General features: G+C 45.3%; 1 protein-coding gene across 1 annotated transcript in view; it reads right to left on the bottom strand.

Annotated features, from left to right (window-relative positions):
• Window positions 1-731: 731 nt before the first annotated feature.
• Window positions 732-25,500, bottom strand: part of LOC126252165 (toll-like receptor 2) — a 167,515-nt gene continuing 142,746 nt past the window's right edge. The window contains exons 5-6 of the mRNA XM_049953033.1: window positions 3,711-3,946; window positions 732-1,044 (exon numbers count right to left, since the gene is read on the bottom strand). Coding sequence (XP_049808990.1) covers window positions 732-1,044; window positions 3,711-3,946 — 549 coding nt within the window. The remainder of the gene's footprint in view (window positions 1,045-3,710; window positions 3,947-25,500) is intronic.

Genomic DNA, 25,500 nt, shown 5'->3' with positions numbered 1-25,500 from the left:
CGTTGTGACTTGGCTGTCTTGCTAAGTCACAACAGTAAGAGTGTGCCTAAATAGCTCGACCACATCGCTTACAAAGTACTGGGAAATTAGGTCCAAAGCGTCTTTGATAGGCACATTCGTAAACAGCGCCACTACATCAAAACTGACCATAATACCATTCTCACTAAGGCGTAGACGGTTGATCCTTCTGATAAATTCTGCTGAGTTTTTTATATGATGTTCGCAGTGTCCCACATGTGGAGCGAGGATCTTGGCCAAGTACTTCGCCAGCTTGTATGTTGGAGAAACTATTGTAGACACAATAAGGGGAAATGGCGTCCCGTCCTTGTGTATCTTCGGTAAACCATAAGCAGTAGGTGGTCTAGGCGCCTGTGGGAGAAGATTCTTAACCACACAGTCTTCCACTGAAGATCGCTAAAGAAGTTCTGATGTTTTTCTTACTATTCTTGATGTCGGGTGGCGTGGGAGTTTCCGATAAGTATCTTCGTTCAGTAGCGCACAGATCTTCGTATCATAGTCCTCGAACTCCATAATTACGGCGGCATTGCCCTGGTGAGCAGGAAGTACCACAATGCTTTCATCATTACGTAGTGGTCGAAGGCCGTTGCGCGCAGCCCTGGTCATGTTGGATGCTGGTAACTTCACCTTTGCCAGTATACGGCTGGTTTCTCGCTGTATTTCGTCCGCTGTTTCATGTGGGAGCTTGTGGACTGCCTGTTCAACACCGATTATTATTTCACAGACAGGAATGTCCCGCGGTGAAGGTGCGAAAGTCGTTTCTTAAGTGCCGACATTGCACCCGCGTCTATATCTCTCGCCGTCGAGTTGATGACGGTGCGTACTGAAGATCTGTGGTTCGCACCATGTTGCTGTTGCCAAAGGCGGCCGAACTTTCCTTTCTGCTTCTCTGTAGTTCGTTTCTGTGCTGACGTCTGTTGAGAAACCGTAGCAGCGTCGACCCATTCCCAGTCCAAAGCTGTGAGTGTTCTTGATAACTGCAGGTGCAAGGCCATAAGAGCACGTCCATTTGCATCCAACTGTTGCCTTGTGTTGTGAATCCTTTCTCATAATAATGCAAAGCTGACACGAAGAAATATCCTCCTGGTGGCAGCGGTGTTGATGTGATGGAATACCATAGCAAATAGTGGAATGGTTTTCTCGTTGCGGCAGCGCAGTAGGAAGGCTAGCGAACTTAACAAATTTGCCTTCTTGACACGGAGCTTTCCGAGACGTTTTACGCTGCGCCACGTTTCCTCCCCGTAGAGGTACGTAATGTATGAATGCAGAGTCTCGCAGCGATAACACCGAATAAAATGTTCTCTGGTTTCCAACCGCGTCAATTGCTTAAAACTACACGAGCTTTCAGCCAAGCACTTTGTAACACCCCACCCGTCACTTATCTGGTTTTGGCGTGTGTTCACCCCAGATAATTGACTAACAGATCAACAGAGAGTGCAAAACTGCCGCAATATCGGATAACGCAAAGAAAGTAATAAGGCCCTGTGACTCCTGATTGAACTGCGGTGGCAGTGTTGACATTAATTGATTCAGAATTGATCACTTTTAATTAAAAATTGGGGGCACATTGATGTTATATTCAGCTATTGAACACCAGATGCAAATGTTGAAGATATAATTAAGAAAATGACTTGGAATTTCAACTACTTGATTGAAAACAGATGCAGTCGATTAGCACAAATTTATTTTAACTCCCGACTTTCCATCATCACATTACATGACTCCCCTATCAGGCAGTGGTAATAAATTGCGTTTACGTGGAGCGAAGCGCGATAAATCAAAATTAATCCCTATCGACTGACCCAGGCGTAATGCAAAATGTGGGAATTACCCAATACACGGCCCATGAAATCCTCGTGGAAACTTTGCTGACGTGATCCAACAAATGTGGCCTAATTCAAGCCAGAGCGGGTCCAACATTACCGAATTCAGCGTGGCGGGGAGGCGTCGTTGTGAGGACGTCGGCCGGCCTCGTGGTGCTGCAAGGCTCCGCTCGTCTATTCACTGCTAGCTATCTTGCTCAGTACATAGCTGAAGCAAAACTTTCTATCTCCAAGCTCAAGCGTTCCATTTGCTAAGTCCTAAACTGCAGAGATGCTCACTCTCTCTCAGTAAAACTGAGAAAAGAACGCCACGTCCGCACTCTAGGCAAGCTGGGAACGGAAGACCATCGCAGAGACTTCTCCCAGTCCGCTCTTCACCTCGGTTTCCCCTCCAGCAAAATCACTTACGCCAATTGCAACGCAAGTCGCGTTAATTATGCGTCGCTTCCCAACGCCGACCAATGCCTGCTCTGGGAAGTGAACAAATTCCCACAAAATTTCCCTTCCTCTCAACTTCTGCTATTTAGCTCCTCCCAGGCCACCCATCAAGGTTAGCATCAATTTTTCCGGAATCCTGACTCCCAGGAGAGTACTTCAGATTCCTCGGTCCTACGTTCCCATCGGGGGCCGGCGTATTTCATTCTGTCGCTCTTCACCTGATTTACTTCAGACTCTGCGGACCGTGAATTCAGCGTGAAGTTGCTATAGTCACGAACACGCATATTTTGACCTCTGTTGACTGCTCTACCGTAGCTTTGCGCGGCTTTCTCGCATGTTTCACTGAAAACGGGACGACGGACATTTATCAACAGGCGTACAAGTTCTCCGTCTGCTTCCCAGTACACCAGCATGGGGTCAACCACCCACTCAGTGTCACTCATCTTAAGGCAGCTGGAGGCCGCGCCCCATTACCGCTTTCTCAGAGCTTGAGCCGCCCTAAGCTGCCTATTGTCGCTTCCCTTCGCCGCTCCCCCGCCGGCCACAGTCAGTTCTTCCCTGGGATAAACTAGCCTCCAGTAAATCAACGCGTTTTCACAAAGTTTTCATGTAGTGTGAATTACTTTAAAACCATCACCCGGCATTAATTATTCCAAAACGTCCGTAGTATACCCTCTACAAGATGCATTGTGCCTTGTCAGTCTTTTTGTTCAGCCCTACTGTTCGCTCAACGTGAGTTAGGTGATCTTTAATGACTTCATGTAAGGGGCATAGTTCTTGCCATCTTACAACTTCTTGGCCATTGTCAAGTGATATGACTGCCAGGGCGCACCAACAGCCCACTGGCGGTCATACCTCCTTTACAAGCAATCTGATGGCAGAACACGACATGGCCTCACTCGTTTCTGTAGTGCTTTCGTTGCCAGCACATTAGCCGTTACGACAGTGTATTAATTTGCGCCTGGACGGGGGCTTGAACCAGGGACCCTTTGGTTGAAAGTCTAGCGCTCTACCGACTGGGCTATCTGGTCCCTCAGCCGAGCGTTGTAGTACATGTGCGAGTGATTCGCGTGTCGTAATTCCTGGCTTATGGCTCCAATGGCGACTTCACCGACTTCCCGACAATGGCCAAGAAGTGCTTGGCCGAAAGCTCGTGTAGTTTTAATCAACCGACGCGGTTGGAAACCAGAGAACATTTTATTTAACTGATGTATATCGCGAACGATTATGGTGCCAAGGCGCTACAGTGAGGAACATTTTTCTTAATTTATTTCGGATCTGCCAAATGCGAGGCCGCTACGGGCTACTCACGCGTCGTCGGCGTCGTCGGCGGCGGAGCGCCTCCCGTGCAGCTGGTGCAGCTGGTGGTCGCGGTGTTGCTGCTGGCGGCGGCGCTGGCTGGCTGCGCGCTGCAGCTGCCTGGCCCGCTGCCGCTGCTGGTGCAGGCTGGGGCTGAGCGCGTCGCGCAGCTTGCCCCAGGCCGCCGCCTCGTCCGCCTCGGCCGCGGGCCGCGCCGGCCACTCCAGGTAGGTGCGCGTCTCCATGAAGTCGCGCAGGTGGCGCGGCAGCCGCCGCCGCTCCAGCCGCTCCAGCTCCAGCAGCAGCAGGAAGTCGCTGCCGTCCTCCCACACCTGGTGCTTCGCCATGTCCAGCTCCCACTGGCACCACTGCAACGTACCGTCACTGCGTGGCGTACAACGAGTTTTGGCGCTGTCCCTAAATACGTAATTGCATATAGTAAACTGTACTTGAGTAAAGATGTCATTGCCGGAATTAAGTTAACAGTCAAAATTGATAAATACTAGACAGGGCACTGTTTAGTCATTTTTCCCCTTAGGTTAAGAGTCAAAGGAGAGGGGACTGTGGACTTTGTCTGTTTAGTCATTTTTCCCGTACCTTGGCAAAATGAGCGGTCTCAGGCCTTCTCTCAAATCAGGTAGGACAGATTGCTTTCACGACGCATGATAATCAGTGAAACCACTGCAGACTGACTTAACTCCAGAGTACAGCCCCTATTCAGGTTCCTGGTCAGCTGGGCATAGAGAAATAGCATTCTAGTTAGACTGCGCAACAATATTAGACTGCCTCCCTCGCATATCTTGTGTAATGGTGATGAAAGTAATATGGGACCCCAGCAAATACAGGGCACTGTGTTATTCCCCCCCCCCTCCCCCTCCCCCCGCTCCACGTGAGAATGTGATAGGACAGTGTATAACAAATATTGGCACGAAACACGTTCCGCCATGAACTACACAGCGAGGCAAGTGAGAGCGACTTAGAAATCTCTGGTGTAAGCAAAATTTTTACTGGGGTGGTCGACTGAAAGTAATCTGTAATGTAAGAGTTGAACTTTCATATAAGAACGTAATAGCTCCGCTGCTTTTTACGATTTACATAAACGATCTGGTTGATAGTATTGACAGCGGCATTAGACTGTTAGCCGATGATACTATAGCCTACAGGAAAGTAGTATCACATGAAAGTTGTGAATAAATCAATGAGGATTTACAGAAAATAAATGCGTGGTGTAATGACTGGCAGTTATCTCTCAATATTAGTAAGTGTAACCTACTGCGTATAACAAAGCGAAAGTCCCCATTAATGTAAGAGTACAAAATAAATGCCGTCTTTGAAAGCGGTAACATCCGTCAAGTATCTGGGTAAGACTATTCGAAATTATGTCGAATAGAACGATCGGATTACACAAGTAACGGTTAAGACGAACTCTAGATTGCAATTTATAAGCAGAATCGTGAAGCGATGCAGTCCTTCAACAAAGGAAATTGCTTACAATACGTTAGTTCGTCCAGTCTTAGAGTATTGTTCGTCTGTATGAGACCTTTACCAGTTGGGTCAGATTCAAGAGTTTAAGAAGGTCCAAAGAAGACCGGCAGGACTCGTGACTGGTACATTTAGCCACTTCGAGAGCGTTACAAATCTCATAGAAAGTTTCAAGTTGGGCACTGCAAGACGACGCGCTAAACAGAAGGGGCTGCTCACTAAATTCCAAAATCCGATCTTCGCCAAGGATCTAGAGCATATATTATTACCACCAACTTTCATATCGCGCAATGATGACTGTTCAAGGCGTTCAAACAGTCGTTTATCCCTCGCGCAATCCGTGAGTGGAACAGAGGGGAGGGGGGGGGGAGGGGGGGGGGAACAGCACGGATATTGCCCTCCGCCACACATTGCTTGATGGCTAGCGGAGAATACATGTAGATGTAGGCAATATCGAGAGGCTCCCCATATCGCCGATTACTCTAGGCCACTGGTTCCCAACCTTTCATAGACCATAACCCCTGAGTACAATCAGGCATTAGATAGTATCAACCCCCCCCCCCCCTCTTGTCACTTGTCATCTGTTGCCCACCCCTCTGTTACCAAGAGAATCACCAATTTTAGCACCTAACTAAAGTGTAGAATGAAACACTTTTCTTGCAACACTTTTATTTTTAAAATGATGAAAGATGAATCATATTGAGCCATGTTGCGGTTTGCATTGATGCCATTGGTAGGTTGGCATTGTGTAATAGGGATAGAGCCGTCTCGATTTCTTCTCGTGTTTACTGGCACCACTACCTTTGCTAGCATTGTCTGTCCACAAGTGGCAGCAGCAGCGGTTATAGGTATCTAGTACTGTGGTACTATCTTTGGAAGGACGTCAAGTGTTTTCCAGGTCAGAGTTTGTCGTGGAGTTCCGTTGGGACAGGGCAGCAGTGAGGTCCGGTGGCACGAGGACATGCTGGGGCATCGGGGGCTGCAGTTGCGAGGGCCGCAACCTCGTGGTCCACCGGACCAGTAGTGAAACCTCCACTATTTTGAGATCACGCTGTTTGTTCGCACATTGCTACTCGCAGGGTCCTTGAGATGAAGAGCAACGAGTGGAGTGTTTGGACTTCGTGAGATAGCTGTCTCCGCTTCTTGTTATTAATCATTGAATTCCTTGTGCGTGTTGGTAAAGTTCAACCAGCGGTATTTTTGTGCCTAGAGGGCGCTAACGCCCCAGTTACCTGCTCTGGTGGTCAACGTGTTTCCGTGGAGTGTACCTTTGCTCGCCTTGCCACTGCTGTCTGGTTAGGTGTGTAGTTCGACAGCCTCCTTCATTTTGGTCCGGATATGTTGTTTCTTTTGGACTACATTGGTCGTAGTGGTTCCTTCTGCTTCTGGATGTTCTAAACACCGGATTCTGAAGACGCAGTGCTGTCAGTCAGTTCTGCCTTACTTGGTTATTACATTGTTGTATTGGTTATCCGACGTTAGGTACATTTTGCAAGAGTGTTGGTCTGCGTTTAAACTGTCACTAGTTTGAGCTGCCATCCGGTTAAGTGAATACAGCTCTTGGCTGCCTGTCTCAACAGTTACGAAGTTGAGCGACTTTCCCAGGCCGATCCTTGGAGCACTGTTTGTGACCCATTTCTCTCTTGGTTTGATCAGACTGTAATGATTGTTTGATTGTTTTCAATATATACACTCCTGTAAATTGAAATAAGAACACCGTGAATTCATTGTCCCAGGAAGGGGAAACTTTATTGACACATTCCTGGGGTCAGATACATCACATGATCACACTGACAGAACCACAGGCACATAGACACAGGCAACAGAGCATGCACAATGTCCGCAATAGTACAGTGTATATCCACCTTTCGCAGCAATGCAGGCTGCTATTCTCCCATGGAGACGATCGTAGAGATGCTGGATGTAGTCCTGTGGAACGGCTTGCCATGCCATTTCCACCTGGCGCCTCAGTTGGACCAGCGTTCGTGCTGGACGTGCAGACCGCGTGAGACGACGCTTCATCCAGTCCCAAACATGCTCAATGGGGGACAGATCCGGAGATCTTGCTGGCCAGGGTAGTTGACTTACACCTTCTAGAGCACGTTGGGTGGCACGGGATACATGCGGACGTGCATTGTCCTGCTGGAACAGCAAGTTCCCTTTCCGGTCTAGGAATGGTTCAAATGGTTCAAATGGCTCTGAGCACTATGGGACTCAACTGCTGAGGTCATTAGTCCCCTAGAACTTAGAACTAGTTAAACCTAACTAACCTAAGGACATCACAAACATCCATGCCCGAGGCAGGATTCGAACCTGCGACCGTAGCGGTCTTGCGGTTCCAGACTGCAGCGCCTTTAACCGAACGGCCACTTCGGCCGGCTAGGAATGGTAGAACGATGGGTTCGATGACGGTTTGGATGTACCGTGCACTATTCAGTGTCCCCTCGACGATCACCAGTGGTGTACGGCCAGTGTAGTAGATCGCTCCCCACACCATGATGCCGGGTGTTGGCCCTGTGTGCCTCGGTCGTATGCAGTCCTGATTGTGGCGCTCACCTGCACGGCGCCAAACACGCATACGACCATCATTGGCACCAAGGCAGAAGCGACTCTCATCGCTGAAGACGACACGTCTCCATTCGTCCCTCCATTCACGCCTGTCGCGACACCACTGGAGGCGGGCTGCACGATGTTGGGGCGTGAGCGGAAGACGGCCTAACGGTGTGCGGGACCGTAGCCCAGCTTCATGGAGACGGTTGCGAATGGTCCTCGCCGATACCCCAGGAGCAACAGTGCCCCTAATTTGCTGGGAAGTGGCGGTGCGGTCCCCTACGGCACTGCGTAGGATCCTACGTTCTTGGCGTGCATCCGTGCGTCGCTGCGGTCCGGTCCCAGGTCGACGGGCACGTGCGCCTTCCGCCGACCACTGGCGACAACATCGATGTACTGTGGAGACCTCACGCCCCACGTGTTGAGCAATTCGGCGGTACGTCCACCCGGCCTCCCGCATGCCCACTATACGCCCTCGCTCAAAGTCCGTCAACTGCACATACGGTTCACGTCCACGCTGTCGCGGCATGCTACCAGTGTTAAAGACTGCGATGGAGCTCCATATGCCACGGCAAACTGGCTGACACTGACGGCGGCGGTGCACAAATGCTGCGCAGCTAGCGCCATTCGACGGCCAACACCGCGGTTCCTGGTGTGTTCGCTGTGCCGTGCGTGTGATCATTGCTTGTACAGCCCTCTCGCAGTGTCCGGAGCAAGTATGGTGGGTCTGACCCACCGGTGTCACTGTGTTCTTTTTTCCATTTCCAGGAGTATATATATATATATATATATATATATATATATATATATATATATATATATATATATATATATATATATTACTATTGGGGCCTTCAGCTGACAAATAATTTGAATTTCTGGTCAATAAGGCTTTCAGTCGTGGGAGCAACTTGCTTAAGAATTTTTTATTAAACATTGTGTCTTAATAGTCAAATTTGATAGCTGTTACTTATTGTCAACCTCATTTGCAGTTGTTTCCAAATAAAGCGTACGTGATTTTAAAAGGAAGAAAAATTGAGCAACCAACGGTAACTGAGTAAGGCCCCGTCCACACCGAACCCTGCCTTTCCGTAAGTCCCATGTCTCACATACTTAGTTTGCGTGTATGTGTGCGTATTAGACTAAACGACGAAGGAATTGGTGGTGCATCGCAAGTGCTGTCCACAACTCCATCTCAGAAAAGAAAGCTAAGTATACACAGCGAGGCAAAAACTTGGTGCAAAAACATACTTCCCCTGCATTACTCCTCTCCATTGCGGCATCTGCTTGACCGGTACACCGCAACCCCATTTAAAACCAAAGACTTTCACATGTGGGCGCTATACTTACTCTATGTAAATCACTTCTTTGCTGCACTCCTTAAGTCTGAACTGGCAGCAATGGGGCGACTTCAGGTTGTTAACCCTTTGCGTCTAACTGTTCTAATAGTAATAACCATAATAATAATAATACCAAAGCTGTGTACATCCCTATAATAACCCTTATGATATTACTGCTGCGTCATGCTGTCAATGAATTCATTTATCTCTTTTGAAGGGAGTAATGAAGCAATTTCTAAAGTACTGCAGGTGCTCTGCACCGTCTAAGGCAGGGGCGGGCAGGAATCCTGCACATGTGCGGTGCACTTGCACACTTGCACGCGTGCAGTTAACAGGTGTTCCGCGTGCACACAGGGGCAAGCTGGCCACCCGCTTATCTCCCCTCCCCTCCACACCTTCTGTCCACTCCTTCCTCTTTAATGCGTTTTGTTTCCTAGCTTGCTTTATTGAGTGAATGAATAAGGTTAGTAGGAGTGCTTGAAGGAAATCATGGTTTGAAAGAGTACCTGTTAACTACGATACGTTTTAATTATCACAGGTGGAGTTTACAATACGTTTAATATCTGGAACAAAATTTCTACATACAGACAAACACAAACAGTTACGTAAATTTTCATCACTGATGTTTGCTCTTAACCGAGACTTATTAATTCAGCAAATGGTTTTCCAGCTCTCGCTATATTAAGCGCAGTCTTATAACTTGCACATACCGCTGGGCTATTATTGTTGTCGTCCTGAAAACTTGAAAACAGTGATCCATAAAATTTTGAATCAGTTAGATGAGAGACATGACGAGAGAAAGTCGCAGATCTCTCGTGACAACAGCAACTACGACAAATTCAAATGGCTCTGAGCACTATGGGACTTAACTGCTGTGGTCATCAGTCCCCTAGAACTTAGAACTACTTAAACCTAACTAACCTAAGGACATCACACACATCCATGCCCGAGGCAGGATTCGAACCTGCGACCATAGCGGTCGCGTGGTTCCAGGCTGTAGTGCCTAGAACCGCTCGGCCACTTCGGCCGGCCAACTACGACAGATTCATCTGGTATCGTCAGATCGCTCTTTTAAGCTCAGTCAATTCCCCATCCGCTCAGAATCCGACAATAAATTGTACTCGTTCTTGTGAAATTTATTATAATGGCCTTCAATATTAAACTTCCGTTGACCAGCGAGAATGCTGCCACATATTAAACATTTCGAATTTTCACTTTTTTGCACAAAGAAAAAATGATTCTCCCATTACTTTTTAAAAGATAGCAAATCTCCACTTCTCCGTTTCTTGAAATACAACGTTCACTACATAGTGCTCGCTTCGCATCAACGTCCGCAGCTTAGCCTGGCATTACACTGCCGCAACCTGCCGGCTGTCGCCACAGCCCCGGTCGACGCCTGCACGCGAGCAGCACACGTTCAGCGCTGTGCGCTCATGAGCCGCGTGCAACGTTTGCCCGCCCCTGGTCTAAGGCGCTGCTTCCCGATCGGCACGAATCCTCCCGGCAAATTAGTGTCGAGGTCCGGTGTGCCGGCCAGCCTGTGGATGGTTTTTAAGGCGGTTTTCCATCTGCCTCGGTGAATGCGGGCTGGTTCCCCTTATTCCACCTGAGTTACACTATATCGGCGATTGCTGCGCAAACACTGTCTCCACGTACGCGTACACCTAATTACTCTACACGTAAACATTGGGGTTATACTCGTCTGATATGCGAAGTTCCCGGAGGGGGGGGGGGTTCCCGGGGGGGCCGAACGAACCCTGAGTTCGGTGTGGGGCGGCGGTGTAGTGGGTGGCCTGTTGTGGGGTTGTGAACCACTGAGGGGTACGGCGGAACGACGCTTCTCCGTCGTTTCTAGGTCCCCGATTCAATACACACGATACACACACACTCCAGCTACTACCTACAACTTGGAGAACATATTTTCTTGACATATTTAGCATTTGTTACGTATATGTCTCAGTTTTATCATCAGCGATGTACGGGACAATACGCAACGTATGTGTGTAGTGGGTGGACTATGTGATGAACCTATAAGCTCCACCACATCAACGCTTGTAATTGAGAAAAAGTGATTACTGATAACTTGTATCGTCAGTATTAGATTCCTACAAAATTGTGATAATAATAATTATCTTTTGAAAATAATTTAGTTTAGTAACTGAAACAGAACCGAATCGTTTAGTTTTTACCCCTCATAAAATTTCATTTTACCCCTCAGGGGTTAACCACCCTCAGGTTGGGAACCACTGCTCTAGGCTGAAGCAAAAATACTCGCTGCTGCACTTAGATGTATTGAATGTGAAATTTTATGTTGTAGAACAATTTATACTAATTCTACAAATCCGAATGTAACTCTTCCTCTTACCTTTTCACGACTAACCGCTGAACCAATTTTGATAAAATTTGCTACGCAGATAGCTTAATTCTTGAGGAAGAATACATGGTACTTTATAAAATAAAATAAAAAATAATAGTTTCTAGCATTTGTAGACTTAGAGAAAGCTTCTGACAATGTTGACTGGAATACTCTCTTTCAAATTCTAAAGGTGGCAGGGGTAAAATACAGGGCGCGAAAGGCTATTTACAATTTGTACAGAAACCAGATGGCAGTTATAAGAGTCGGGAGACATGAAAGGGAAGCAGCGGTTGGGAAGGGAGTAAGACAGGGTTGTAGCCTCTCCCCGATGTTATTCAATCTGTATATTGAGCAAGCAGTAAAGGAAACAAAAGAAAAATTCGGAGTAGGTATTAAAATCCATGGAGAAGAAATAAAAACTTTGAGGTTCGCCGATGACATTGTAATTCTGTCAGAGACAGCAAAGAACTTGGAAGAGCAGTTGAACGGAATGGATGGTGTCTTGAAGGGAGGATATAAGATGAACATCAACAAAAGCAAAACTAGGATAATGGAATGTAGTCGAATTAAGTCGGATGATGTTGAGGGTATTAGATTAGGAAATGAGACACTTAAAGTAGTAAAGGAGTTTTACTATTTGGGGAGCAAAATAACCGATGATTGTCGAAGTAGAGAGGCTATAAAATATAGACTGGCAATGGCAAGGAAAGCGTTTCTGAAGAAGAGAAATTTGTTAACATCGAGTATAGATTTAAGTGTCAGGAAGTCATTTCTGAAAGTATTTGTATGGAGGGTAGCCATGTATGGATGTGAAACATGGACGTAAATAGTTTGGACAAGAAGAGAATAGAAGCTTTCGAAATGTGGTGCTACAGAAGAATGCTGAAGATTAGATGGGTAGATCACATAACTAATGAGGAGGTACTGAATAGGATTGGGGAGAAGAGGAGTTTGTGGCACAACTTGACCAGAAGAAGGGATCGGTTGGTAGGACATGTTCTGAGGCATCAAGGGATCACCAATTTAGTATTGGAGGGCATCGTGGAGGGTAAAAATCGTAGGGGGAGACCAAGAGATGAATACACTAAGCAGATTCAGAAGGATGTAGGTTGCAGTAGGTACTGGGAGATGAAGAAGCTTGCACAGGATAGAGTAGCATGGAGAGCTGCATCAAACCAGTCTCAGGACTGAAGACCACAACAACAACAACAAAAAATAATAATGAAAATAAACATGAAAAATCGCGCCTCATAAGAAGTATGTTAGTGGGATGCCAATAACGGTTGCATGAAGGTTGGCAGTTCTTGGTGTTTATTAAGTGGCAGTGCGAATACATTGTTTAATCATACAAGCAGTTCTTGAAATTTTAAAAAGAACCGCGAAACCATCTGGCGAAGCTGGACAATTTTTGTGGCGCATTGTTGTGGAGATACGTAATAATATCCGACGGTAAGGGTGAGAACAGTATTTGAAATTGTTAGAACCTGCTGCGCAAAGATATATCTGGTTTAGCTCATCTTTCTGAAAGGGGTCGAGACCTTAGATGTAGAACGTCAGAAGGCCTCAAGAGCTAAAGAAACATTAGAACAGTTAGACGCCCGTCGAATTTTAGACGCTGAGCATGACACGTCTTTTATACGTTCTCAGACAGTAGAAGATTTACGGCGGCGGTGCCGTTTAAAGGGTTTTACGACAAGCAGAGAGACGTCATGCCTGTACACGTATAGCGTTGGAGGCTTTCAGTGAGGCTGTATTCCATTATGGTCCATTAATTGGTTTTGTTAATCATCGATTAGTCATCTTAGGAAGAATGGATTAGAAATGTAGGCCCTGTAACTCGTTGAAATGAGATAAAAAACGTTTGGTATGTGGCAAAACCTTACTTCAATTACTAGATGACTGGACTGGCGTATCACCGAGGAAACTACTCACTTGCTAATTTTGCTAACGCTTGTTGCAGACTTTGAATATACAGCATTAATGGCATGGGCCTTGTGACTAGATTTTTGTGAGCTGAATTCTTATGTTGGTTCCGCCGGCCGCTGTGGCCGAGCGGTTCTAGGCGCTTCAGACTGGAAGAGCGCTGCTGCTACAGTCGCAGGTTCGAATCCTGCCTCGGGCATGGATGTGTGTGATGTCCTTAGTTTAGTTAGCTATAAGTAGTTCTATTCTAGGGGACTGATGACCTCAGAATTTAAGTCCCATAGTGCTCAGAGCCATTTGAACCATTTTGAACCATTACATATAAACATATTCGGTTTCGATTCCCGGCCGGGTTGGGGATTTTCTCTGCCCGCAGGCTGGGTGTTTGTGTTTTCCTCTTCATTTCATCATCATTCCCAACTTTCGTGACAGTGGCTAGATCGGAATGTGAAAAAAAATTGGACTGTGAAAAAATTGACGCTTTGTACGGTCGCTGATGACGGCGCAGTTGAGCGCCCAACAAACCAAACATAATTACCATGCAAACATATTCATAAATTATTAGCTTGCTTATTTTACCTCACTGATCATAACAAAACTACTGATTTGCGAGCTTAGGCACGGGTAACAGTTCGTGTAAAATTAAAGGTACAGTTGTCAAGACTTAGAATTACTTAAACGTAACTAACCTGAGGACATCACACACATCCATGCCGGAGGTATGTGACCGTAGCTGCCGCGTGGTTCCGGACTGAAGCGCCTAGAACCGCTCGACCACAGCGGCCGGCTGCCTTACTACACATAGTTCCATTAGAGACGGTGTGCCGTTCCATTCCTCCGGCCTTTGAACTCACTAAACACTGATTCTAAGTTGATCTAACGGAACGGAATGGAGCTGAACGCCAAAGCATTCCATAGTCCATTACAAATGGCAGCACTGATACTGGCCGACAACGGAACGGAACGGGACGGAACTGAAAGTCAGAATATTCTACAGGGCATCCAGAATAGCGGCATTCACACTGGCCACAAGAGAACGGAAAGGGGACAGAACTGAAAGACAAAATATTCCACAATGCATTTGAAATGGAAGCACTGGCCGACAACGGAATGGAATAGGACAGGATTGAACGTGAAACTGTTCCACATTGCATTCCAAATGCAAGTATTCACACTGGCCGACAACGGAACGGAATGGGACGGAACTGAGCGTGAAAACACTCCACAGTGCACTCCAAATGGTAGCATTCACGTTGGCCAACAATGGAACGGAACTGAACTTCAAAAAATTCCACTTTAAAAGTGGCAGCATTCGTACTGGCCGAAAACAGAACGGAACTGGAGGGAATGGAACGTCAAAATGTTCCACATTGCATTTCAAATGGAAGCATTCACATTGGCCGCTAACAGAACGGAACGGGGCACAATGGAACTAAATGACAAAACATTGCACTTTCCAAATGGCAGAATCCACACTGGCCGATAACGGAATGGAACGGGACGGAATTGCACGTTCCATTAACTGTTGTTCCACACAATTGGTCAGATATCTGAAAGCAGAAAATGGTTTAAGTTTGAGGAGATTCGAAGTAGAGCACTGTTACCATCGGTTCAGTGAACACAGGTTGGTTGACTGGCCCTCCCACATGTATCGCTATCACTTGTGTGTGGGCCTGCTCAGAACGCACATCTTGTGCTACTGCTGCACTGTCGGTTTCCGTTCCCAAATTGCAAACAATTATATCATTGTAAGACGGGAGGTACATACACTTCCACAGAACAGCGAGCACCAATATGGGAACCGCTGTAATCTAAAATGTTGCAACAAAAACTGGGGACGGCTTTGTTACCTTTAGCCCGTTCAGCATTATAATTTTATTGAATGTCCTGATGCAGCAACACGTCATCTCGAGTTTCACAATTACTGATGATGCTCTGTTTAGTAGTGAAGAACTTCGGAATGTACCCCTCCAAACTTGCTTCATCTAAAATGGTTCAAATGGCTCTGAGCACTATGCGACTTAACTTCTGAGGTCATCAGTCGCCTAGAACTTAGAACGAATTAAACCTAACTAACCTAAGGATATCACACACATCCATGCCCGAGGCAGGATTCGAACCTGCGGCTTCGTCTAAGAATGAGTGTTGAACGAAGGCGTTGACAGTTAATCCTGACACAGTCTTAATTTTCCTGCCATCGTAATATTAATTATATACCTGAACAATGGCTCGCAGTCCCGCCTAATGATTTGTCTATTGCCGCAGACTGGAGCCTAGCTATGTATCTGTCTCTGCTTTCAACAAATAAGATGAAAGACCCTCTGTCGGTAGTTGCTTATATCTTAGCAGTGCATCTTACATGCTGGTGGGTGGCGTCGACACGTAGCACTTTCTCCATTTTTTTCTCGTTGAACGTGGTTCATCGTCTTTTTCCTCGTCCGCCCAGTCCCGTTGGCGTTTCTGCGAGGGCTGTAGGCCTCTTTCTGTAGTTGCATCTACTAGTGGAACGTTGTTGGAGTGCGTCTGCGTTGCAGTACGCGATGATTGGGTCGTTATCACTTTACTGGTGAATACATGAAATGCTTTAGTATGCAGTGGGACACTGTGGGGCTGGTTTTGTGAAGTTTGTGGAGCAGAGGGGCTCCAGTCGCCATGATATATACTTCAACAATTCGGCAGAGCCTATGTGTGTGTGTGTGAATTCCTAAGGGACCAAACTGCTGAGGTCATCGGTCCCTAACGTACACACTAGTTAAACTAACTTAAATTAACTTATGCTAAGAACAACACATCCACCCATACCCGAGAGAGGACTCAGAACTTCATGCGGGAGGGACCGCGCAATCCGTGACATGGCGCCTCGAACCAGGCGGCCACTCCGCGCGGCAATCCAGAGCCTATGGAAGTAGAACAAATACCGGAACGAACTATCACAGTATACAATGCTCGAGCACTAGCTGGGTGGCAAGCGCCGATGTTGTCTCTTCTGCTTCCCGGAGCGAACTGGACTGACTGTTGTTCGAATGCACAGTAATAACGTTCTGTTATCCAGGCACATTTGCCACCTATTTCAAATGGCCTTGTTACCCTCTTCGATCTGTGAGCTTCTTTTTTAGATCTGTGAGCTTCTTTTTTAGTATGTCTGTGGGTCTTTATGAAAATATAGATATTTAATTGAGTCTGTGGTCGACTCTTATTTAAACAACGCTGTATTACCTCTTCCGTCCTTATTATATTCCCTGTGACTGTGGAGACAGGGCCAAATGACGCCTGCTGTGGGTGACAAATCAGATACTTTAGACACGATCAGGGCAGCAAGTATTATAGTGGGTACTCGCTTCCAAGTCATACAGCTGGGAATATGGTTTCTCCCATCTTTTCACATTTATACATCAATCCCCCGTATTACTAATCTATCTCCCCCCATGAACCATAGACCTTGCCTTTGGTGGGGAGGCTTGCGTGCCTCAGCGATACAGATAGCCGTACCGTAGGTGCAACCACAACGGAGGGGTATCTGTTGAGAGGCCAGACAAACGTATGGTTTCTGAAGAGGGGCAGAAGCCTTTTCAGTAGTTGCAGGGGCAACAGTCTGGATGATTGACTGATCTGGCCTTGTAACACCAACCAAAACGGCCTTGCTGCGCTGGTACTGCGAACGGCTGAAAGCAAGGGGAAACTACGGCCATAATTTTTCCCGAGGGTATACAGCTTTCCTGTATGGACAAATGATGATGGCGTCCTCTTGGGTAAAATATTCCGGAGGTAAAATAGTCCCCCATTCGGATCTCCGGGCGGGGACTACTCAGGAGGACGTCGTTATCAGGAGAAAGAAAACTGGCGCTCTACGAATCGGAGGGTGGAATGTCAGATCCCTTAATCGGGCAGGTAGGTTAGAAAATTTAAAAAGGGAAATGGATAGGTTAAAGTTAGATATAGTGGGAATTAGTGAAGTTCGGTGGCAGGAGGAACAAGACTTTTGGTCGGGTGAATACAGGGTTATAAATACAAAATCAAATAGGGGTAATGCAAGAGTAGGTTTAATAATGAATAAAACAATAGGAATGCGGGTAAGGTACTACAAACAGCACAGCGAACGCATTGTTGTGGCCAAGATAGACACGAAGCTCACGCCTACGACAGTAGTACAAGTCTATATGCCAAACAGCTCTGCAGACGATGAAGAAATTGAACAAATGTATCATGAAATAAAAGAAATTATTCAGATAGTGAAAGGAGACGAAAATTTAATTGTCATGGGTGACTGGAATTCGGTAGTAGGAAAAGGGAGAGAAGGAAACGTAGTAGGTGAATATGGACTGGGGCTAAGAAATGAAAGAGGAAGCCGCCTGGTGGAATTTTGCACAGAGAACAACTTAATCATAGCTAACACTTTGTTCAAAAATCATAAAAGAAGGTTGTATACATGGAAGAATCCTGGAGATACTAAAAGGTATCAGATCGATTATATAATGGTAGGACAGAGATTTAGGAACCAGGTTTTAAATTGTAAGACATTTGCAGGGGCAGATGTGGACTCTGACCACGATCTATTGGTTATGAACTGTAGATTAAAACTGAAGAAACTGCAAAAAGGTGGGAATTTAAGGAGATGGGACCTGGATAAACTGAAAGAATCAGAGGCTGTACAGAGTTTCAGGGAGAGCATAGGGGAACAATTCACAAGAATGGGGGAAAAATACTGTAGAAGAAAAATGGGTAGCTTTGAGGAATGAAGTAGTGAAGGCAGCAGAGGATCAAGTAGGTAAAAAGACGAGGGCTAGTAGAAATCCTTGGGTGACAGAAGAAATATTGAATTTAATTGACGAAAGGAGAAAATATAAAAATGCAGTAAATGAAGCAGGCAAAAAGGAATACAAATGTCTCAAAAATGAGATCGACAGGAAGTGCAAAATGGCTAAGCAGGGATGGCTAGAGGATAAATGTAAGGATGTAGAGGCTTCTCTCACTAGGGGCAAGATAGATATTGCCTACAGCAAAATTAAAGAGACCTTTGGAGAAAAGAGAACGACTTGTATGAATATCAAGAGCTCAGATGGGAACCCAGTTCTAAGCAAAGAAGGGAAAGCAGAAAGGTGGAAGGAGTATATAGAGGGTCTATACAAGGGCGATGTACTTGAGGGCAATATTATAGAAATGGAAGAGGATATAGATGAAGATGAAATGGGAGATATGATACTGCGTGAAGAGTTTGATAGAGCACTGAAAGACCTAAGTCGAAACAAGGCCCCGGGAGTAGACAACATTCCATCAGAACTACTGACAGCCTCGGGAGAGCCAGTCCTGACAAAACTCTACCATCTGGTGAGCAAAATGTATGAGACAGGCGAAATACCCTCAGAATTCAAGAAGAATATAATAATTCCAATCCCAAAGAAAGCAGGCGTTGACAGATGTGAAAATTACCGAACTATCAGTTTAATAAGTCACGGCTGCAAAATACTAACGCGAATTCTTTACAGACGAATGGAAAAATTGGTAGAAGCCGACCTTGGGGAAGATCAGTTTGGATTCCGTAGAAATATGGGAACACGTGAGGAAATACTGACCCTATAACTTATTGTAGAAGCTAGATTAAGAAAAGGCAAATCTACGTTTCTAGCATTTGTAGACTTAGAGAAAGCTTTTGACAATGTTGATTGGAATACTCTCTTTCAAATTCTGAAGTTGGCATCTGTAAAATACAGGGAGCGAAAGGCTATTTACAATTTGTACAGAAACCTGATGGCAGTTATAAGAGTCGAGGGACATGAAAGAGAAGCAGTGGTTGGGAAGGGAGTGAGACATGTTTGTAGCCTGTCCCCGATGTTATTCAATGTCTGTATTGAGCAAGCAGTAAAGGAAACAAAAGAAAAATTCGGAGTAGGTATTAAAATCCATGGAGAAGAAATAAAAAATTTGAGGTTCGCCGATGACATTGTAATTCTGTCAGAGACAGCAAAGGACTTGGAAGAGCAGTTGAACGGAATGGACAGTGTCTTGAAAGGAGGATATAAGATGAACATCAAGAAAAGCAAAACGAGGATAATGGAATGTAGTCGAATTAAGTCGGGTGATGCTGAGGGAATTAGATTAGGAAATGAGACACTTAAAGTAGTAAAGGAGTTTTGCTATTTAGGGAGAAAAATAACTGATGATGGTCGAAGTAGAGAGGATATAAAATGTAGACTGGCAATGGCAAGGAAAGTATTTCTGAAGAAGAGAAATTTGTTAACATTGAGTATAGATTTAAATGTCAGGAAGTCGTTTCTGAAAGTATTTGTATGGAGTAGAGCCATGTATAGAAGTGAAACGTGGACGATAAATAGTTTGGACAAGAAGAGAATAGAAGCTTTCGAAATGTGGTGCTACAGAAGAATGCTGAAGATTAGATGGGTAGATCACATAATTAATGAGGAGGTATTGAATAGAATTGGGGAGAAGAGGAACTTGTGGCACAACGTGACTGGAAGAAGGGATCGGTTGGTAGGACATGTTCTGAGGCATCAAGGGATCACCAATTTAGTATTGGAGGGCAGCGTGGAGGATAAACAACCTAGAGGGAGACCAAGAGATGAATACACTAAGCATATTCAGAAGGATGTAGGTTGCAGTAGGTACTGGGAGATGAAAAAGCTTGCACATGATAGAGTAGCATGGAGAGCTGCATCAAACCAGTCTCAGGACTGAAGACCACAACAACAGCAACAAGAATGGTAATGTGTTGCACTTTTGATGTTTCCATATTTATCCAAGCCCCTGTAGCAGTGTTAGAGCAGCATCAGAAATTCGCTGCGATGTGTCCAGTATGTTCTTTTCTTTACTGGCAGAACTTGTGCGCTACAATAACAGAAGGCGAAGAAACTTTATTCTCATGATTCACCATTTACAACATTGCAGCTGATGCGGTACGGTACAGAGAAATATGGTTTTCCTCAGAGGGATGAAATTTTCACAGTTATTGTTTCATTGTTTTGGGAGACTACCAGCTGGGACTGCTGACATCACTGTTGGTCTGTGTTGACCCTCCATGTTCTGTTGGAGAGAGGTGGTCTGCTGGCGCTGGGCTGCCGGTGACACGTTGCGAGCAACGCCACTGGGGGATTCGGACGTCGGCAGCGGGTCCAGTGCAGTGTGGACGCAGTGGCTGGCCCGTGGCCTGGAGCAATGAGGTCGTCCCGGCAGAGCACAGGGCAGGGGGCAGGCGAGTCAAGTGGACGCTGATGGCCGTTACGCAACCCCCAGCCGCTGCTCGCCGCCGGGGCTGAAAGTCCAGCTGTGTCAGTTTTCCTTGTACTGACAAGGGAACCTCCTCATCGCACCCCCCTCGGATTTAGTTACAAGTTGCCACAGTGGATAGGCCTTGAAAAACTGAACACAGATCAATTGAGAAAACAGGAAGAAGTTGTGTGGAACTGTGAAAAAATAAGCAAAATATACAAACTGAGTAGTCCATGGGCCACATAAGCAACATCATGGAGTATGTGAGCTCAGGAGCGACGTGGTCCCGTGGTAGCGTGAGCAGCTGCAGAACGAGAGATCCTTGGTTGAAGTCTTCCCTCGAGTGAAAATTTTACTTTCTTTATTTTTGCATAGTTATTATCTGTCCGTTCGTTCATTGACGTCTCTGTTCACTGTAATAAGTTTAGTGTCTGTGTTTTGCGACCGCATCGCAAAACCGTGCGATTAGTAAAACGAAAGGACGTGCCTCTCCAATGGGAACCGAAAACATTTGATCGCAAGGTCATAGGTCAACAGATTCCTCCAAAGGAAAACACATCTGATATATTCTATACGACACTGGTGACGGCATGTGCGTCACATGACAGGAATATGTTGTCGACCCACCTAACTTGTATACTTGGCGAATGGGTAAAAAGATTCTTCTACCTTGCCCGATTTAGGTTTTCTTGTGGATGTGATAATCACTCCCAAAAAAGTGATGAAAACATAAGAGTTTGTCACATAAATTGAAAATAAAAAATTAAACTTTTCACTCGATGGAAGATTTGAACCAAGGATCTTTCGTTCCGCAGCTGCTCACGTTACCACCAGACTACAGCGATCCTGCGTTTACAGTCTCCTTGTTGTTGCCTATCTCCCCACGAACTACTCAGTTTGTATATTTTGCTTATTTTTTTACAGTTCCACACAACTTCTTCCTGTTTTCTCAATTGATCTGTGTTCAGTTTTTCAAGGCCTATCCACTGAGCCAACTTATAACTAAATCTGAGGGGGGTGCGATGGGGAGGTTCCCTTGTGAGTGTGCTTCAGTCAGAAACAGTCTAACGTAAAAGCCGCTATCCTATCAAAATTAAACGAGGGTCGTGTCTAAACGCAGTCTTTACTATTCAGCACATATTAGAAATGAATAGCAATATGGCAGATAAGCAAAAGAATTTAACCGGTTCTGGCTCACTTTTCCCAAGAAAGCTCACTTACTCGTAACACAGAAGATTTAATATTGAACGTTGAATATAAACGTTCAACGTTAAAGTTGATAATAAACGTCCAACGCTTATGTTCAACGTTTATGTTCAAAGTTCGATATTAAATGTTCAGTGTTATGAGTGAGTGAGCTTTCTTGAGAAAAGTGAACCAGAACCGGTAAAATCCTTCTACTCAGACAACTGCGGGAAGTATCGCATAATGAAGTTAACGTCTCATGTGTTCAAGCTGCTGACAAGAATAATATGCAGTTGAATGTACAAGAAAATTTAGGATTTGTAGATGACGATTGGTTCGGCTTTAGAAAGGCAGACGCACCAGAGAGGCAGTTGTGAAGTTCCTATTGATAATGGAAGCGAGATAAGGAAAATCAAAGCTCAAGAGCCGGGGTAAAATTCAGGTTAAAAGTATCAATGATAAGATTCGATGATGGCGTTACTCTCCTCACTGAATGTGCAGAAGAATTAATACCGGACTCCTTGAACTGCGTGAACAGTCGAATGAGTACACAATGTGGATTGAGAGTAAATCTAAGAAAGACGAAAACAATGCGGAGCAGCAGAACTGAGATTAACGATAAACTTAACATCAAAAAGTGAGGACCACGAAGTACACGACGTTAAGGAACCCTGCTACCTTAGAAGCAAAATAATATATGCGAGACAAAGTAAGAAGGACGTAAAAAGCTACTACCAGAGGCGAAGAGGGCATTCCTCGACGAGAGTAGCCTGATAGCATAAAAAATTAGCCTTAATTTGAGGAAGAAATTTCTGAGAATGCACGTTTGGAGTAGAGCACTGTATGATAGTAAATGACGGACTGTTGGTACAACAAAAATAAGAGAATAGAAACATTTGAGGATTAGTGCTATAGAAAGATGTTGAAAATTAGGTGGACTGATAAGGATGTTCTCCGCAGAATCGGCGTGGGTAGGAATATGTGGAAAATACTGACAAGGAGAAGTGACAGGACGATAGGACACGTGTTAAGACATCAGGAAAGCTGTAGAGGGTAAAATCTGGACGCAGAGATTGGAATACATCCGAAAAATAATTGAGGGCGTAGGGTGCAGTCGCTATTCTGAGAAGAGGTTGGAACAAGGCAGGAATTCTTGGCGGGCCGCATGAAATCAGTCAGTAGACTGATGACTAAAAAAAATGTATTGTTGCCCGGGAGACACCAAGAGGTGCGTTCAGTAACCTAACCTGCACAAACTGCTCCCTTTGCTCGCAGTGGGCGAGAGATGTGTATTAAGTGCAGGTGGTTGTAATGTGTGTCTCCATAGTTTGTTGTCGTGCTGTAAGACAATGACAGAAGGGAGAGGGTGTAACCTGGTGCCGGCGCATTAGCTCCTCCTCGAGAACAGCACCAATGATGTTACGAGGCTCTATGTCCCCAATCTGCGCAAGGATAATCATGGCCTCAGTCGATGAGACACTGCCGAAATGAAACTGGCGCAAAGTGTGAGTCTGGCGGAGAAACTTTCTGCTGCCAGGAGGATTCGAACCGTCTACCTACGAGTCGTAAGACAGGAGACAGGCGTGCGTTGGCGACGTGGGCTACGGAGGCGAATGCGCATGTTACGAGAGGACTTCACCAAGTAACGTACACATTATTATGTCAGGCCAAATAACTTTACTGAATTCTGCACATAAAAGTGACACAGATGTATCACACTGTTTTTCAACATACTTGGTTGGTTGGTTGATCTAGGGGAGGGGACCAAACAGCGAGGTCATCTGTCCCGTCGGATTAGGGATGGAGACGAGAAAGGAAGTCCTTTCAGAGGAGCCATCCAGGCATTCGCCTGAGGCGATTTAGGGAAATCACGGAAAACCTAAACCAGGATTGCCGGACGTGGGTTTGAACCGTCGTCCTAACTAATGCGAGTCCAGTGTGCTAACCAGTGCGCCACCTCGCTCGGTTTCAATATACACCATATGTCACTGTAAACGATCATGGTAACGCTCTATCAATCGTTCAGTGTCTGGACGATAGAAATCCACTCCTTGGTCACGAAGCCATTCGTGAACAGCTAGGTGAATCCCTGGTACCACATGAAGGAAAGTGGGACGGCAACCGGACACGTAGTACTTGGATATTGATAACAAAACCAGCGGCCGCATTTGAATCTACAGTCGTTTATTCTTTTTAAGACATGCTACCAGTTTCGACACTACATGGTGCCATCTTCAGGCCTCTGCATATGGAAATATACACAACACGATAAAAGAGTATGAGAGCACAGACAGCATAAACATAGTTTATGACTAAAAGATATAAATCACATCATAAAATTAGATAATAAAATCTGGTGTTGTTATCCATACAAAACAAAATTTGGGCCTCTATCTTATATTGCACTTTTTTTTTATAATGGACGTAATGGACTTGAGGGGAAGCCATACGTACAAATAATCACACCAGCAAAGCGATTGCAGTCACATATTTTCCTAACAGCCGCCGTCAAATATACCGACAGGTTTAAAAGTAGCATACATGATATCTGTCTACAAACTACTGCCGAGTAACATCTCATGTGACATTTGTCAGTACGTCCATTATAAAAAAAATGCAATATAATTTACATGCTCTAATTTTGTTTTGTATGAGCAACAATAACATATATTTATATGTAATTTTATGAAGTGATTTATCTCTTTTTAGTCATAAACTATGATTTATGTTACATATGCTCTCATGCTCTTCTATCATTTTGTGTATGTGTACAGATGCAGGGGTCTGAAATGACGCCATGTGATGTCGAAACTGGTAGCATTTATTGAAAGGAATAAACGATGGTAGATTCAGATACAGCCGCTGGTTATGTTACCATTATTTAAGTAGCTGTGTGAACGTCCTCAGTCTTTAAAAATTTGCGATTGCTGCGAATGAGTCCGTCGATTTCCTGGAGATTGGTGTCTGTGCTCGATATCGATGGCCTTGCTCCCTGATCAATATCATCTACTGCTTGAGCGGCCTTGCCACCATTTCACTACGACTGAACGCGACGTTTCATTTGGTCCATACAGCGCCAGAATATCTCGGTAAATTTGTGTGCAATTTAGGCTTTTCGCCCATAAGAATTGTACTGTCCTTCGGACTTCAACTTTGGAGCACGTTTCCAGTTGCCGCGCCTTTTCACTCCCACACTGTGATGCACCAGTTAACCGTCCCACAGCAGAATAGTGTCTGCGGAAAAGCCACAATATGTACCCTCTTCTGAGAATGCGCCACTCTTTTAGCGTAATGGTGTTTGAGTGGGACGACCTGAGTATCTTACTTTCTCAAGTCCCTTCACATGAAAGGAATTTTTAAAAAAGTACTCAGTGTTCTGAGAGGTGGCAATATGGACCAAAAGAAGAAAAAAAAGTCTACTAACAGTTGGCTCTAAAATGCATACCTTAAGAGCTACGAGCACTTGTTCATCTTCGTTACTGTCAAACATGTCTCTTCTGTTGCATGGTCTTTTCTATTACGTACGACCTACGGAATGTAGTGAACATATGAATAAATAAACGAGAACCGATTATTCTGTTACTGTGAAACAGCAGAGCTTCTAATATCACCTGCTTCCTATTACATACGATATGCACTTGTGAAACATCTCTAAAGGTATCATCCAGTCGATGTCTACTCTTCGTTAAGGCATGGTTCTCTCCGACGTATTAGGGAATTACGCACTCTGTAAAAAAGTCGAGGCTGGTCACGGATAAGTTGGCGGACTTGATGACACGTTCCTGCGTTAATGGGGCTTGCCTACACCAAAGATTTCAAGCGTCCTCACAACTAAATACACTCCTGGAAATTGAAATAAGAACAC

This window comes from Schistocerca nitens, chromosome 4 (assembly GCF_023898315.1).
Source record: "Schistocerca nitens isolate TAMUIC-IGC-003100 chromosome 4, iqSchNite1.1, whole genome shotgun sequence".
Taxonomy (NCBI): Eukaryota; Metazoa; Arthropoda; class Insecta; order Orthoptera; family Acrididae; genus Schistocerca; species Schistocerca nitens.
The sequence above is the reverse complement of the archived record's forward strand: the minus strand, read 5'-3'. Positions and strand labels throughout refer to the sequence as shown.